The sequence below is a fragment of the Pholcus phalangioides genome, unplaced genomic scaffold (assembly GCF_987345545.1).
Source record: "Pholcus phalangioides strain wild (caught in Gottingen) unplaced genomic scaffold, Ppha-v1.0 ptg000039l_1, whole genome shotgun sequence".
NCBI classification, from domain to species: domain Eukaryota; kingdom Metazoa; phylum Arthropoda; class Arachnida; order Araneae; family Pholcidae; genus Pholcus; species Pholcus phalangioides.
In genome coordinates this window covers 30,269,899-30,287,504 of record NW_028301625.1, presented here as the reverse complement: position 1 = coordinate 30,287,504, position 17,606 = coordinate 30,269,899, and the positions used below count along the sequence as shown (strand labels likewise).

At 37.7% G+C, this 17,606-nt stretch overlaps 1 protein-coding gene across 1 annotated transcript; it reads right to left on the bottom strand.

Moving 5' to 3' along the window:
- Window positions 1–112: 112 nt before the first annotated feature.
- On the bottom strand, window positions 113–17,322 carry LOC149065821 (sialin-like). Its single transcript, XM_089253465.1, has 10 exons — window positions 17,108–17,322; window positions 9,483–9,700; window positions 7,570–7,803; window positions 6,693–6,876; window positions 6,430–6,554; window positions 6,188–6,337; window positions 5,954–6,086; window positions 5,448–5,603; window positions 3,420–3,505; window positions 113–539 (listed from the first exon to the last, which is right to left on the bottom strand). The coding sequence occupies exons 1-10, from the start codon at window positions 17,160–17,162 to the stop codon at window positions 198–200; spliced, it is 1,683 nt and encodes a 560-aa protein (XP_089109591.1). The 5' UTR covers window positions 17,163–17,322; the 3' UTR covers window positions 113–197.
- Between the last annotated feature and the right edge of the window lie 284 nt (window positions 17,323–17,606).

Genomic DNA, 17,606 nt, shown 5'->3' with positions numbered 1-17,606 from the left:
TTGAACCCGAGGCAAAATAGCATCTGTGACAGAAGTGATGAAAGATATTTTATCCGACATTTGTGCCACACTTCCTATTTAATTTTGGGTGATTGATTGACGCCAAGTTTTATAATAAGTCACGAGCTTTATGATATTATACTTAAGATGACGGAAAGAAAAAGATAAAAAGATACATATACTTTTTTTTATTTGCATTATGTTTGATTATGATGCAGACATTCGTGTGATTGAGTCAGTTCTTCCGGGATGCGTTCGGGTTCAGATGAATATTCTCTCGCGGGTAACCCGGCTACAGTAAAGAAACGTAACCTGGGCTCTGCAAGTCCATCCTCGTTTATAATGGGGGTATGACCAGAAAATGACGCTGATGGAGAAGAAACGAAAAGTTTTCTATTCCTCTTTGGTGTTACCGGAATATCTACTGGTTTCCCCCACGGTTGTATATCTGCTGAACCAAACAAGATAAAAGCAAGTCCTCCTAGGACATAAATTCCAGCGGATATATAAAACACGGTATTCCAATCCTGCAGTCCCAACTAAAAGAATATAAAAAATAAGTCAGTTTAAAAATGCATTCCAAAACTAAAATTCATTTACAAATTATTGATAAGAACACGTGGAATGAGAAAACAAATAATAATAAAATAAGATAACCAAGAATATACAAATACAAATACAACGCCACAACAGGCAAAATGCCCAACGAGGCGGCTGAGAAAAAGATGCCCATAAAAATATGGATGTCGTATATTTCAAAAATACAGCAACCCAATTAAAAATGCAATTAATAAACATTATAAACAATATATACACGTGATAAAATAGTATACAATGCCCATAAAGAATACTTATGGTTCTCTTAAACCTAATTATAACTGTTATAATAGATTTGGAAATGAACTACACTGGTGAAATAAATTGAGAGAATTTGCATATTTTAATCGAATTTCATGAAAAGAACTGAACTAAATGTAAAACCACTGCTTCTAGACAAAAATGCAAATCTTTTACGTCAAATACGTAAGCGTACACGTATGTGTAGGCGGAGCCAGTAGAGAAACAGGCTTTATAAGCGCGCGTAAGTTAAGACGCATTTCGTTCGCTAGCACACCTCGGCGAATTTCTTGGTGTTATTTTGCAGCAATCGGTTAATTTCAAATTGTAACAGTAAAAATGAGTAACCACCAACGTTTAGATGATGGAATGAGGTGGCGAATTGTAGGGAGGCTAGAAGCAGGCCAATCTCAAGTCCAGATTTGTAGAGAGTTCAATTTAACGCCCAGCGTCGTGTGTAACTTATGGAAACAGTTCCAGGATACCGGATCCATTGAGAGAAAGCCTGGGCAAGGTCGTCCAAGAGCCACGACGGCCAGAGAAGATCGAAATTTGTCGATTATAGCGAGGCGTAACAGGAGTGCTACAGCTTCTCAACTCTCTCGTGACTTGTATGCAGCCACAGGAACCCGTGTATCAAGGGTGACTGTTTCCAAAAGACTTCATGAGAGAGGGTTGTTTGCAAGAAGACTTGCTGTTTGCGTCCCGCTCACTTCTACGGACAGGAGAATCCGTTTATCATGGTGCAACGAGCATAGAGATTGGATCAATGGGCGACCGTTCTCTTCACTGAGTCCCGGTTCAGCCTAAGCACCGATTCTCGCCGTACGTTCATATGGAGAGAACCAGGAACCCGCTACCTACCCTCCAATGTCCGCGAAATCGACCATTATGGCGGAGGAGGTTTAATGGTCCGGGCATGCATCATGTTGGATGGCCACACACCTCTCCATGTCTTTGAAAGAGGCACTGTGACTGGTGTGAGGTATAGAGATGAGGTCTTGGAGCCCTATGTTCGCCTTTTCAGGGGTGCAGTTGGCCCTTTAATGGATGATAACGCGAGGCCACATAGAGCTCTTCTGCTCGACGATTTTCTAGAGAGTGAGGATATTCGCCGGATGGATTGGCCAGCCAGATCTCCAGACCTTAACCCTATAGAGCATGTCTGGGACGCTCTGGGGAGGGCAATTGCAACTCGCAAACCCCCTCCGGGAACCATCCAGGGAATGAAACCAGCGTTGCTGAACGAGTGGGACCAATTGCCACAGGAAATGATAAACTGCCTTATTTCAAGTATGAAATCACGCTGAGAGGCTCTGTAAGAGGGGACCATACCCCCTATTAACCCCTCTATTAACCCATTTTTTTGTTTGTTCTGCAACCGCTGTTTCATACCTTCCGACTCCAACGAGTGTTACGCACGATCATGCGTGTGTATTACAATTATTGAATGGTTATTTGTTTTGTATTGTATCAATGTATGTACATATCAAATTTCATTAAAATCGGTACAGTAGTTCTAGAGATAATCGACCAAGTCTGCAAATTCTCTTAATTTCTTACACCAGTGTACTTTCCGCGGCAGTGCAAGCGAGAATTCATGTTGATTAAGATATCACAATAATTTTCATTTACGTTTATAATTTAAATATACAACCTCTGACAATAAAGTTCGGTGAATGAAGTCAGAACGGCCGATCTGGCAACACTGGCGAAGCAAAACGCTGCACATGCGTAGCGGCAGGTGTTGACCATCTGCCGCCACCGTTGTTCAATTGAGCGTTGTTTGTGTTCCGTGAAAGACTTGTTTTACAAAGTGCTTGTTTAGTGCGTTGGTTCTTAACTGAGAACAGGAAAATGAACGAACAAAAGATCACTGAGGATGAGTCCTGGTGTCTCAGGTACGACCCTGAAACGAAACGGCAAAGCACGGAATGGCGTTCTCCTGCATCACCTCGTCGGAAAAAGGTCAGAGCAGAAAAATCACGCATCAAAACAATGCTAATCACCTTTTTTGATAGTCAAAGCATTATCCACAAGGAATTTCTACCTGAGGGAACGACGATGAATGCTGCAAGGTACATTGAAATTTTGACCCGTTTCATGAAACGTCTACGCAGAGTACGACCTCAGTACGCACAACGAGAATCATGGTTTCTTGTTCACGACAATGCTCGCCCTCACACAGCCAATATCGTCAAACAGTTCCTGGCAAAAAAGGGGGTGGTGCAAATTGAACATCCACCATACTCGCTAGATCTAAATCCTCCAGACTTCTTCCTATTCCCACGACTCAAACTCGCTTTGAAAGGAAAGAGATTTGATGATATTCCTGACATCCAACGAAACGTGACGAGGCTTTTGAACTCCATCCCAAAAGAAGACTTCTTGCAAAGTTTCCAGGACATGTATAGGAGATCTCAGTGGTGCATAGTAATGGGAGGTGACTATTTCGAAGGACAGTAAGGTAACTTTCGTTAACATTTCATCTACGTTAATGTTACAGGACTATTCACCGAACTTTATTGTCAGAGGTTGTATAAACGAAAATGAGAAGTGAGAGGTATATCGTGCATACTTACTCCCCGCTGTAACAGTTTACCGGCAACCATAGGAGCCATGAACCCGGCAAAACTAGCGATGGTAAGAACTACTCCAGAAACAGTGCCTTTAAAGAGAGTTAAAGCAGTTTTTCTGAATTGATATCAATGTAAAAATGTATTAAAGTGCAAAACAAGACCACTTTATATAATCAAAATAGATCAATTAACCTTTCAAGTGGCAATTGGAAATCACTAAACACTTTTTCAAAATGCCATATCTTTTTTAACCCCTTAACGTCGAGCGACGTACTGTGTACGTCGGGCCCAGACTTTACATCCGTCGAGTGACGTTCTGTGCAATCGTAATCATTATATTGTTTTCATTTATCATATTCTATTGTGAGTTATGAACGTTTGCTGCTTAAAACGTTAGGATCCAAGATAATATTGTGAAGAGCATGTTTTAGCCCGTTTAGCTAAAATGCCCTATATAATTATTATTGTATATAGCAATGTGAGCCCTGTGAGCCATTGAGCCCTGTATAATTGAGTTAGTAGTTCTTTGTTCCAGCAACGAGGCAAAGTTATAAATCCTATTTTTGCGCCATAGTAGAGGAGAAAAAAAATTTTACCAAAAAGAAAATATAAAACCATTAAGGTAACATACAGGTGATATTATATAATATACAGGGTGTTTTAAAAAGAATCATCCGGTTTAAAAAAATCAACTATTCAGCTTTTAATCCGTTTTGATCGAATAATGTATAGGTAGAAAGAGGGAAATCTCGAGTTTCACGCAGTTGCCGACAGGTAGCGCTAACACTCTTCCTTCGGCGGCCACTTCAGTGCTTCTCAAGATTGGCTTTTCCCACAGTTAGAAACCGATTCGGGTGACTTCATTTTCCAGCAGGGCGGGACACCACCACCAATACTGGAGCTTGGACGTTGGAGAATTTTTGAACAATCGCATTCCTAAACGATGGATCGGCCGTACGGGACCCGACGATTCAGTTAAACATCGCTAGCCTACAAGATAGCCGGACCTCACAGTGTGCGATTTCTTCTTGTTGTGGTTTATAAAAGACTACGTTTATGTGCCTCCCTTTCTAGCAACATTAGCCGAACTGAAGATACGCATAACAGCAGCCGTGGAAGCAAACATGCTCGCAAAAGTTTGGGACGAATTTGACTACCGTATAGACATATGCCGTGCATTCCAAGGTGGACATATTGAGCACCTTTAATTTGGTTTGTAAAAAAACTTTATGATTAACCATGTGATATAAAATTAATCTTAAGTGTTTATGTGTTCAATATTTTTCATAATATACGCATTTAAAATTCTTTTTGAAACACCCTGTATTATAGACAAGACGTTATTTTATAAACACAAAAAATTTCAAATTAATTCAATGATTAGTTAAAAAGTTATGATTTTTTAACTAAACATCTGTGAAAACCGGAGCTATTCCGATTTAATCTCCTCCGACCTACGAGATGAGATTCATTTAAATCTCCTCCGGGCTTGAAGGGTTAATTTAGTAGGTTTTCTTCCGGTTTTCAGCAGGTGCAAACTAAGGGAAAAGTTTTTCATTGAGAAATAAATCATTTCTACAAAATATCTGGGCTTGTCAATGCTATAATAAGAGGCTTTTATGGAGACGGGATATCTCGTCATTGCCGCTTAAAGGGTTAATTAAAACCACCAGTGATAGATTGCGATTAAATATGGGAAGATGATCTCCATCAACACCTAGCTTCATATCCCAGTTTTCAAACCACTGAATTAAAGAAAGTTGAAGATAACAAAGACTAGATAGATCAACTATTTTATTTTGGATTAGAACATTATACTTTCTCAAGAAATATAATGATTTTTATAATACTGCATAATGATTCTTATATGAATTTCTTTTGAATCATAAATATTCCTTTAATTCATTATAGTTGCTACATCATTCTACTTCATTTCTAGTATACACCTGTTTCTCCTGCAGTATCTATTTTTCCCTATTAAAAGAGAGTAATTTAATTAATAATATCGTAACAAACATAAAATCAAGTCACCTGCTAAATCTGGTGCCAAATCCACGATTGCTGGTACGCTTCCTCCTGCATTAAAACCATAAAGCATTTGTGCGAAGACCAACAGAATAGAAACTGCTATTCGGTTGCAACCAGCAAAAGGTACGCAGATAAGAAACACTGCCGGTCCAAAACACCCTGTTGAAAAAAATATGAAAGAACTATATTTTTTCTTATGACTAAAAACAGCGTTTCTCAACCTGTGGGCCGCGAAGATGGAATAAGCAGACTTGAAATTTGATTCTAATTAAATAAAAATAATTGAATTGTATACCATATATATTGGTAATATTTCAGAATAGTTCAGATTAAAGATTCGACCTACATACTGCAAGTTAGAGGTCCATCGAACTGTTTCAGACATTTTACTGGTCCTTGGGTTCAGAAAGGTTGAGAAACTCTGCGCTATGCCATTTTTGCAAGGGGATCGGTCAAAATTAAATATCGTTCGTAAATGTCATCATCCTTAAAAAAAGTCTCAAACGTACCGATACTTTCAAATATTTTTCTAATGATGTTTATTGACAGAGATGTTTTTGTACGTAACAAATCTGATAGATATCCTCCTGCAACTGTACCAATACTTTGAGCAGCAAAAATAACAGCGTTAACTGCACCGTTCTGTAAGAAAATTTTCATCGTTTACATACTTAGGCATTATAATGTTGTATTGGAAAACTAGATCCTAATCCTCAAACATGAAAAAAAAAAGTGATGCTTACTTGATCCATATTATAGCCCATTTCGTTTCTTAAGTAATTCGGCAACTCTGCAAGAAGTGTATACAGTCCCCAAAAACCAGCGAATCGAGCTAAAGTCGCAGCCCAAACAGGGGACGATGTCAAAATCTCTTTCCAAGGAGTGGGTGGTCGCTTAAAGTTACACAAATATAGTATTAACAAACTTCGATTTTGCAAATAAACTTGAATAATATTCGTTTATGATGCTATGATGCACCAATTACTTTTTTGAGTGGCCCCAGAGCGAGTTTCAGATACAATAATTCGGTGTCTGTAATAGCATCGTGTCTCGTTGGCTTGCTTGCTGCAACTATTGCCCATGGTATGAACCAAAGACAGCCTAGAGTTCCTGAGGATCATGATGAGAAATATTTTCATTTAAATGATTTATTGTGAAGAGAGCTTATTCGTAAAAACTTCATTTTCGCAAATTTTATTTATGAAATACTTTCGGTTTTTTATAAACATTGAGCAAACAAGTATTTACCACAAATATAAAATGCGGATGGCCATCCATTATCAAATCCATGTTCACAAAGAAGAGCTGTTGCTGGCATACCCAAGATCGTCCCCAGATTGGCACCGACAGAAGCTATCGCGATCAAAAGACTTCTCTCCTTGACCGGTGTCCATCGACTGAAAAGCGCATACATTGCTGGGTAGGTGAGTCCCTTTTTGGGGAGCATTCAAAAGAACATGAATATTCAAAGTAGAAGTAATATGACTGCGCTAGGGCAAAAATTTATTAAATGTAACAATAAATAGTTCCAGAAAGACCATCTTTTCTAGAATGTGAAAAACCAATTTTCCTATTTATTTTTGTTTTTGACTATTTTTATACTTCATGCACATTAATTATTTAATGTTGTTTTACCTCTAAATTAGTGTATTAAATTTATTTTAATGCATAATTTCTCTGAGTTATATGCATTTTCCAGTTATATTTTAAATGCATTTTTAAGCAAATCTTTAGAAATGGGCTAGGTGGATTGCTTGATATATAAAATTCTCAAAACCAAGCTGAAATATTTTTACTTGCATAAAATGTAAACCTATTGACGTGACTGTACGTTGAAAAGTTCGGTTGAGTGTAAAGTAATCTAACTATAAGATGATTGGGCGTTAGAGATGAACGCAAAGTGATCTAACTATTTAATGACTGATCCATTAATGTGGTTTAAAAATGCCAATTTGGGAGTTTTCCTTTCAGCTTTTTGGAAATAAATTCACCGTTTTTTTTCACGAGCCAAACGGTTTTTTTCTTCTGAATCTATTGCGTTCATTTGACTTGTCGCCTTAACATCATAAGCAGATTATAAGCAATTAATGGAGTGATAATGGTAATTTCGTTGCACGGTACTTACCTCTCCAAGACCCTTAGCCACTCGAGTAAACACCACCAATAAAAAATTTTCTCTTGCTGCCAAAGGTGTAATCACTGTGAAAATAGAGGTAAGAAAAATTCCTATTCCAAACGGCCATTTGCCACCCCAACGTTCAGCGATCCAACCTCCAGGCAACTGCGTGGCTGAATAACCGTAATAAAACGCCCCAAGAATTACAGATTGTTTGTAACTGTCCCATTCGAATTCTCCATCCTAATCAAATACCATAAGAGAACAAACAAAATTTAAAACATTTGGATCAAAGATGTATTGACACAGAGAAAAGAACAACTCACCCGATAGAAAAAAAAAGATGTTCAGCTTTTTTGTAAAGTCGAAATGTGTGAGAATTCGCCCTGTGTTCTATGAATTTAACTAATATTGTATATTAGCTGTTACCCGCGGCTTCGCTCGCGTGGATTTTCAAATCTGAAAATTCTTTTTTACGGGCCCCTTTTACGTGTCGAACCTCCTTTTTAACCTTCGAACCCTCTTATGACCCTTTTAGGGGTTGAATTTTGGAAAATTCTTTTTCTTAGTGAGTCTCTACATCTATCTATCTATATATATAAAATTGATTTTCTGTGTGTGTGTCTGTCTGTGTGTGTGTGTGTGTGTGTATGTTCTCTATACAAATCTACAATTTTAGATCGATCGTCGCCAAATTTTGCATATATACCAAATGGGACCCGACTTGAACGATAGGCTACTTTAAATTTTCATCAGACCAGGGCAAATGCCCCAAATGGGCAAAAAACTGTCCGACAACAATGGTTTTTGGGCCTCAACAATCACTTTCCGAACGTTTACTTTGGTTACCGTGGTTCCCTAGCAATGCGTTTCAGACGTGTATATGCCTTTACAATGGTTTGTCGCTTCTTTAACGCTGCCAGTTACGTATAATAGTTTATGCCTTTATAATGGTTTGCCACATTTTCAATACTCTCAGTAATGAGGCTTTTTGAATAGACGTCATAATCATCATCAGCATCGCTTTGATGGTCAGGAAAAGGGTGATCCTCATAGAAATCAGTATTAAAATTGCCGATTTAACTGCATAAATACGGAAATTTAGTGGGGGGGGGGGGGTTCCTGCCACATCAATAATTTTAAAAATTAAATTCTCGATTTTTGAAATATTGAATTCGCTTGGAGATACGAAGCCCAGAAAATTAAATATGAAGTAATTATCCGGATCTACTTTTGAGTTTGATATCCATGCAATAACATTGATTTCAACTTTTTATTTATATCTTCTCAAGCAAGAAAATTAATGTCTCCGTATTGTCTTTTGATATTTATTTGCATAAATTCATATAGTTTAGGATGTTTTTAAAATTAGTTATGGGCCCCGTAAAGTGCATCGAAAAAATTCCACAGCTTTAATTAAGCATTTTTGGAAGCTGAAACAGGCAGAGATATATAATTTGAAGTTCAAAGGGGGGAATCGAAATACCTAGCACCCATCAAAAAAAAAGGGGGAGGGGACTATTCATTTCTATGTTTCTTTAAATTTAGATTTGCTTATTTCATGAGTCGCGCAGGACGTCGCCATATTGGTTATCTTTAGACACGGTTTGCATGTCCCTCAAAGAAAGAGGGAGATATCACGTGGTTCATAAAGCCTCATTGAAGAAAACCCGGGCAGCGCCGGGTATTACAGCTAGTTATAAAATAAAACTAGTACGGACCAAATTTCATATTTATAACTTCAGCGGTTTCGGCTCGATGAATCAGTCAGGACATGTTATTTTATATGTATAGATTGATGTAAATTATTCATGTATATATTAATTTAAAATGATAGTTTTACAAATTACTGTTGCATAGTATGTGCGAAAATAAAAATAAAAAACAATTAAAGAACACGAATAAAAAACTCAGCTACTCACTATCTCAAAGTTGTATGTTTTCGTGCTTCCGTTTGTCGTACTTTCGTCATCTAGATGTAAGCAAGTTTGCTGATTCTGTCCATGCTTTCCCACAAGAGCAACTGATGAACCATTCACCATAGCCACCATTGCAACGCTCAGGTTTGCTCTTAATACGTAAACGACAAATAGACCCCAAAATATCAGGAATGTCAAAACGTAACGTATGGGTAAACATTCTGAAATCGAAACATAAAAAAAAGTAAATATAACCTTAAAAGTAGAAGATTAAGTGTTTTAGATAGTATACTTGATTACCTATTATGGGTCTAGGTCAATTCGTCGCAATCAATTTGTCGCAGCGTCAATTCGTCGTGCTACAAACTCGTCGCGGTACAAATTTGTCGCAGAGTCAGTTCGTCGCGGTACAAATTTGTCGCAGAGTCAGTTCGTCGCGGTGCAAATTTGTCGCAGACTCATTTCGTCGCGGTACAAATTTGTCACAGAGTCAGTACGCCGATCAAATAAATTTTCAAAATTCAGTTTTCATGGTATTCATGCCACACTTCCCGCTTTCTGGCGGGATCTCCATTTCTCGCAGCGAGGGGCGTTGGGCGAACACACCAAGATGATAAATTACGATAAAATAAATTTTCAAAATTAAATTTTCACCGTATAAGCTGCACTCCCGCTTTCTGGCGGGATCTCCATTTCTCGCAGCGAGGGGCATTGGGGGACCACACCAAGATGATAAATTAGGATCAATGCCCATCCCAAAGCACAATTTGCCTAAGGGGTCATTCAAGTATTACGTCAGGATCGGGGTGGGAGTTTCGGATTTGTTGACTTTCGATGGCGGGGGGGGGGGGGTTTGAAGGTCGCTTACGTCATCAACCACCCCTGTTTGAAGATATGAAATATTCTAAGCTGCTGGTGAAATTTTGCTGACAGGGGAGGGGATGGGGGTCAGTGTTTTGCTGATTTTTGCTGACAAGGTGGGGGGGGGGTCAAAAATGGCTGAAAATCTGCTTACGTAATACTTGAATGGCCCTAATTCACTATTGAATATGTATCTGCCATGTAGAGAATACATCTTTGAGGAATTTTTTACCGACAATATATCTAAGGCCAGCATTACACTATGAAAGTGTTCTAAAAGTCCTTTTATAAAACTTGAAAAATTCAACCAATAAGATTATCGGTTGCATTTGCTCGAATGTAACCTATGAACTTTATTGGTTGGATTTTTTGAGTTTTTAACTTGAGCAACTTATCCGGTGCAAATTCAATTTTGAAAATGTATGTGATCGCAATTTATCATCTCGGTGTGCGCCCCAACTCCCCTCGCTACGAGTAATGGAAATCTCAAGAGAAAGCGACAAGTGTGGCTTATCCGGTGAAAATGAAATATTAATTAAATTAAATTATTAATTATTTCAGGTTCTTGTGGAGATACTGTAGTGGTTAATGTTGGTGGGAGTCTCGATTCCACATGGGACAGATACAAGTTTACACTTAAAGAGAGCCTCCGCTGTACTGTAATTTGGGGAATATCATAAACACCGACATTTTTTTACAGAATTTTAAAATTTTATCATAGAAAAAATGATTTTTTTAACATTTACAATAATTGAATAATAAAACATTAATATCAATTGTAATTTTAATTTCGATGTAATTTCGATGATTTTTTTCGAAATGACAAAAAAAAAATTTAGTAAACTGTGTGCATTTCTTGATGGGAAAAAAACTTTTCTTCATGTTTATTTTTTCACGTATGAGACAAAAAACCTACATACAGATCGCGTGACGAGTTGACTCTGCGATAAATTGACGTCCCGACGAATTGGTTACACGACAAATTGTCACTGCGACGAATTTGTACCGCGTCGAATTGGCTCTGCGACGAATTTGTACCGCGACGAATTGGCACTGCGACAAATTGATGCGCGACAAATTGAGTGCGACAAGTTGAGTGCGACAAATTGACCGGCTACGGTTCAAGTCTGTGACCTCCTACATCGAACGTAGAATCAAGAAACACTTTGCTCACTTTTTGGATGAACGTATAGCCCTTAACTATTGTATGGATATCATAACCGATCCTCCATCCCTGTATGAGACCAAGCCGTTGCTGTTTTCAGATTGACCACTGATACTGAACATGATTATTTGCTGGCACATCTCTGCCACATTGTTCTATTGTTATGCAAAGTCATCTGTACAACCAACAAGATAAGTGGTGGGTCCACTTCATACAAAACTCCCAACTTATATGTATCAGAATATTTTTGTTGTTAAATTAATCAGTATAGAACAAATAATTTCGAAATACACTAATAAGAGATATGCATTATACCAGTAGTTCCCAACCTGTGGTATGCGTACCTCCGGGGTATAAGATGGGTTGTTCAGGGGTGCACGAAAAATAATCAGTAACATAGAAAAAAACAAGACAAGCAATTAAAAAACGGTAGAACGTTCGTTTATGATATTTTATAAGAGATTTACGCAAGTACCTCTTTTACGCATTTACATGGGAAACTGGGAGCGTGAAAGATTAGGAACCACTGCATCATACCCTTACATTTAGGAATTTAAAAAGTACGTAATTTCTCCCGTCCTTTGTTCTCTATAAAGTTCTTTCAATATCTCTCTGATATGCAAGAACGTGGATAAACGTTGATATTAGCGATTCGATTTATCTTACATAAGGTTCATCAGTAACAACGCATTGTTTTCATTATGCTTTCTAGACAGTTTTTATCTTCTTTGGTAGCACGTGCGGTTTTATTTCCCGGTGCGGTCAATCAGGGGTGCATTTATTGTTTTGCCGCCCTTCTCCCACTCTAGTCTAATTTTTCTTGACTACTCTTTCCTCGAATTCAATACCCTATGTTATAGCCTACTTGGCTTCCCCCCCCCACAACTCCTGTAAGTACACCTGTATCTCTAAAGTCACTCTTTCAGTCACTCACATGCTTTCACACTATTTTAGTTGCTCACATTCTTGCCCACTGTTTTGATTACTCATATATATACTCCCACGCTGTTTTGATTACTCATATATACTCCCACGCTATTTTGATCACTTATATACTCCCACGCTGTTTTGATTACTCATATACTCCCACGCTGTTTTGATTACTCATATACTTTTTTGTTTTGGTTTGTCTTTACTTGACTGTTTTGGTCAGTCACACACTTGCACACTGTTTTGGTCATTCACATGCTTGCACGCTGTTTTGGTCAGTCACACGCTTGCACACTGATTTGGCCATTCACATGCTTGCACACTGTTTTGGTCAGCCACACACTTGCACACTGTTTTGGTCATTCACATGCTTGCACACTGTTTTGGTCAGTCACACACTTGCGCACTGTTTTTGTCATTCACACACTCGTACAGGCTCTAGGTTCCTTGCTGACCTGGTCCCTCGCCGTGCAGGTCACACGTTTGGTCATTCACATGCTTGCTCACGCTCTAAGTCACTCTTTTGCTCACTTACATGCTTGCAAACTCTCTTGGTCACTCACTGACCTTGCTGTTTGAGCAGAGGAGGATTTATTGAGGGTAATACAAATTTTGCCACTCTTCTCCCATTCTACTAATTTTCTTGGAAACTCATTCCTCAAATTCGCTGCCACTCTGGGCTATAGCCCGCTCAACCCCCCGCCCCCGTAAACATACAACTGCGGTCAATATATTGGATATCATAAATACATATATATATATATATTGTGGCAGTAACATATATATATATATATTTATATATATGTTACTGCCACAAAGCCCGAAGTTGGTGGCCAACACAGTTGACCCGGCCAATGTACGAAATTCAGGTTTTTTGCCGGGCTTTGGCCGGCCCTTATACGTCGATCCGTATATGTATATCCCTATATATGTATCACTAAGATACCGATATTCAGATTCCTTTGATCGTTAGGGTTGCCACAGCTAACCATAATAATTATGGTTAAATATGGTTAATTATAAATGGCGATAATTATCACAAAAAATACGCCCACGCGGCGATTACGCCGAATCATATGGATCGATAAAGATATGTATGGGGATCGAGATATAGGGAGCGACGAAGCCCGAATTTTGTACATTGACCGGATCAACTGGGCTGTATCGGATTTTGGCAGTAACATATATACAGGGTGGTAACTATCGACCGCCCAATAATTAAACACGTGATTCCTTGTGAAAAACTAATACAGAAAAGAATTTTTTTTTGTTTTGGGATCAGACGAATATTTAATGAGCTATAACGCTTTGAATTTTTGTGGCGTGTCATTTTTGTAACGGTCAATTACGCGCCAAACAACCAACGAAAGTAAACCTCTTCCTCAACAGAGGGTTGTATGCTTTTTGAAATTGAACTGAAACATTCAATCCCGTTAGAAGCCAAGATCAGTTATTTTCCTTCACGATTGGCGCTTTTTCCTCTTCGTGTAGAACAGTTTCCAAAACTTTTTATTCCATCACCCCCCCCCCAACCTTCTTCAGAAAATTTTTTCGCTCGTCGCCCCCAACTCAAGCGTACCCATAGGATCTTACGTTATACCCGTAGCTTCAATCGCCCCCACCCTTCTGAGCAATTCCATCGCCCACTTCGGGAAACACTGGTATAGAGTGATGCTAACCTTGTATTACGCGTTGCATTGCGTGTTACATTCGCCCCACCATATTGGCAAATTTATCACCAGATTTGTGAAACGTTATCCAAAAAAACGACATCTATTAGAAAAAAAATTTTCCCAAAATGTGGTAATTTTTGTTCTCCTTCACTGTCACTGTTAAGTCGAATTTTTCAAGGGAAGGTGTATACAGTGCATAGTATTTACTGAGTGATCGTTTTTCATGCTGTCATTTTGATCAGATTACACGTTGATCAATTAAAACGGCAATATTTCTAGAGTTATTTTAATAAAATTTCATCGAAACTGTTACGCGTGTAAAGCTTCAATGAAAATGTAAAAATGGTAACGACGAAGGTGACTCGGGGGAACAGTAAAATACTAGCAACGATTCAATCAGAAAGTTTTATTCAAATTATTTTATGATTCAACACAATCAAAATTATTAGTGGTTTCGGATTTTTTCTATTGATTATTCATCCAATCGCATTTCATACTGAATTTATGCACGTAGCAACGAAGATTTTTAATTTTCATATGACTGCAATTGGTTTTCATCGCTCCACATTGTTAATAAATTTACTTTATCTTTTTATACAAGAGAGATTATGACGACTTCGAAATTTATTCCAGCCTGCATGATTCGCGCTGCTTGGTCATTTTTTCAGGTGAAATTTCATCCAGGGGCGTATTTATAAGAGGGCGGTTGCCCCGAGAACCTTTTAGCAGATACGAACTTCAGGCTCTTACCGTATTAAGCATTACTGATTTTGCCCCCCCCCCCCCCAGAGATGCTCTTATATTCCGTTTCTTAATTTTTCCCCGAAAAACCATGTCCCCTCCAGCTCTCAATTTTCAAAATGGAAGCCACCTCTTTACTGCTTGTTTTTCTAAATATGGTTTCGAGTATTGTGTCATGTACACTCATAACATAAATGAGAGGTAGTAAAAATTTTGAACTGCATTTGTTAGACTTCGTCGTAACAGATTGTAATTGTGATCGATTTCATTCAACAAGCTTATTGTGCTAATCTAGTTAATTGGGTTGCAGAATTATAATCAAAAGCCATGGCGCAATCATGTCCCCCACATCTAGGGCAGGATACCTAGACTGGGATCTTCGGCAGGCCCAAGTCTGACTTGGGTTGCCTCCAACCAAGGGCCCCCAACCCCGGCCCTCCTATAGTGAATTTATAGCATGAAAATAACTGATGATAATTGTCCCGAGCCCCAGGGCTAGAGCCCGATCAGCCCCATCCGTGTGGAGGGCCAGAGATGCAGGGCTATCTTAAGAGTACCCTGGGTCTCCTTTCTTTTCTGATTTTTCTCAGGCCCTACCAAGCAAATTTACGTGTATTCTTCTCGAAAATTTCAACTATATCCGTTTTTTGTAAGGCTCTTCTTCTCTTGGGCTCTGGGCTATGTGCGGGAGAGTCCATTCGTTGAGACGGCACTACATGGATGCAATATGTAAAAATTCGAAGTTGAAACTGATCTTAAAATTGTTAGCGATATTTCATTCATTTATAAACGAGACAAACTGAATGATCACAGACGTGTATTATAACTTTGATATTAAGCAAAAAAAAAACATTTTCATTTTTGGGTATTAACGATCACGTACAAAAAAGCCACACAAAAGATAGGATAGAAAAAACTGGTTTGTTTTTTCTCGATTTATCTCATTAGGATTATACTAATATTATATAGTTTCAAAAACACCAAGTACGTACACCGAACGTACATTTGATGTACGTTCGGTGAATTTAGCAGGATTTAGAAGTGACGTCATCAATTTTTAAAGCGTTATAACTAATTAATTATGGGTCAAATAAAAAAAAACTGAAAAACACACTTCTCCATAATAGTTTTTCACAAAGAATCACGTGTGTAATTGTTAGGCGGTCGATAGTTACCACCCTGTATAGTAGAAAGATATATTATTAGTGAAAACAAAATCACTAAATACGGGAGTATAGAAAGAACGGGGAGAAAAAAATACTCCCGTTTTTTCACATAGGGTTAAAATGAAGATTCACGATGATAAGAAAGGTAAAAAACAGATCGCTGTGGAATGCATATTGCTTCCATTTGCGTTTGGACAAGATATCTGGTCCGCGATGGTTAAAGAATTAAATCATATGTGCACCTGCATAATTATGTTTACCAGTGCCTGTTTCTCGCATGGGCAACGGGGCACGTGCCCAGGGCCCACAAATTTTTAGGGGCCCCCGAAATTAGTCGTCTTTTTCATTTTAGTCTTTTTCCCTTTTTTCGTAGAATATCACCAAACGTGGAATTTGTTTCAATAGTATTTATGAATAATTATTACAATGCCTCAAAGAAAGCTATTAAAAGGGGACCCCAAAAATTCACGTTTGTCCAGGGCCCCGAACGTATGAGGAACAGGCCCTTGCATGAAATTCCTCTCTATTCTAAGATTTGATCGGAATATAATTTCGTGAATTTTCACTTCGAAAAAAATTAATTATGCACGCTTTGGTTTTTATGACATTAAGAACAATCAATTCATCGTTTATCGTAGTATCAAATGTAAAAAAAAATTATAAATTATTAAGATTGCTTTTCTTCAGTAACCTTATTATACATCTTTTTCACTTTTTATGATGAAGGAACAAACCAAGGACTTAGCCCCTTCAGAAAAAGATTCCAAAAAATTTTCTTGGTTTCACATTCGAAATAAAATTTTGCTCCCTTATAACAATATTAATACAACATATAGTTCTTTTATCAGTTTTTTAAGACAGCCTACATTCACTATTTATGTACAATATAAATGTATTTTTTGTATAAATTATTAGTTTCGAAACACACTATATCATCGTATGTGTTATGAACTATATAACGTGTGAATGAAAAAATTCGATAATGTTTTTCAACTGCATCTGTACGATAATTATTTTAGAAGTTTCATTTCTAAATTCTCATATTTTAAAGATTTAGCATGAAAAAAATTGAAAGTATATTACAATACTTACTACAGTGATTTTTCCTTTCTTTAGTTAGAACAAAATGAAAACTTGCACTATCCATAATTTAATTCCTTTTGAAAAAATAATACTCAACTTCGTATAAAACAGTAAGTTAACTTTGGGCTAAAAAAAAAAGGTGATTGAATAATTTAAAACTGACAAGTAAAATAAGTGGAATTATCGTTTATGTGACAAAACAATCAAGAAACATTTACAAAAAGGAAGTTGACGGATTTCGAATTCGTGCACAAGCATTCATCGTCCTTGGACCTCGTAGCTATTGATAGCGTTAACGCATTGTCTTCGCGATAACACAATAAGAAGAGTTGCAATGAAGAAGCAACAGATCAAAGCATCTCATCCGAAAAAATTAAAAAAAAAAATTATGTAATCAGGTAAACCCATTCCAAAACTTCACACCTGAGCCAAAACCTGACTATTAAAAAAAAATTGTTTTTGATTGATCTGTGTTCATTGTACGTCAAAGTGTCTTTTAAAAAGAAAA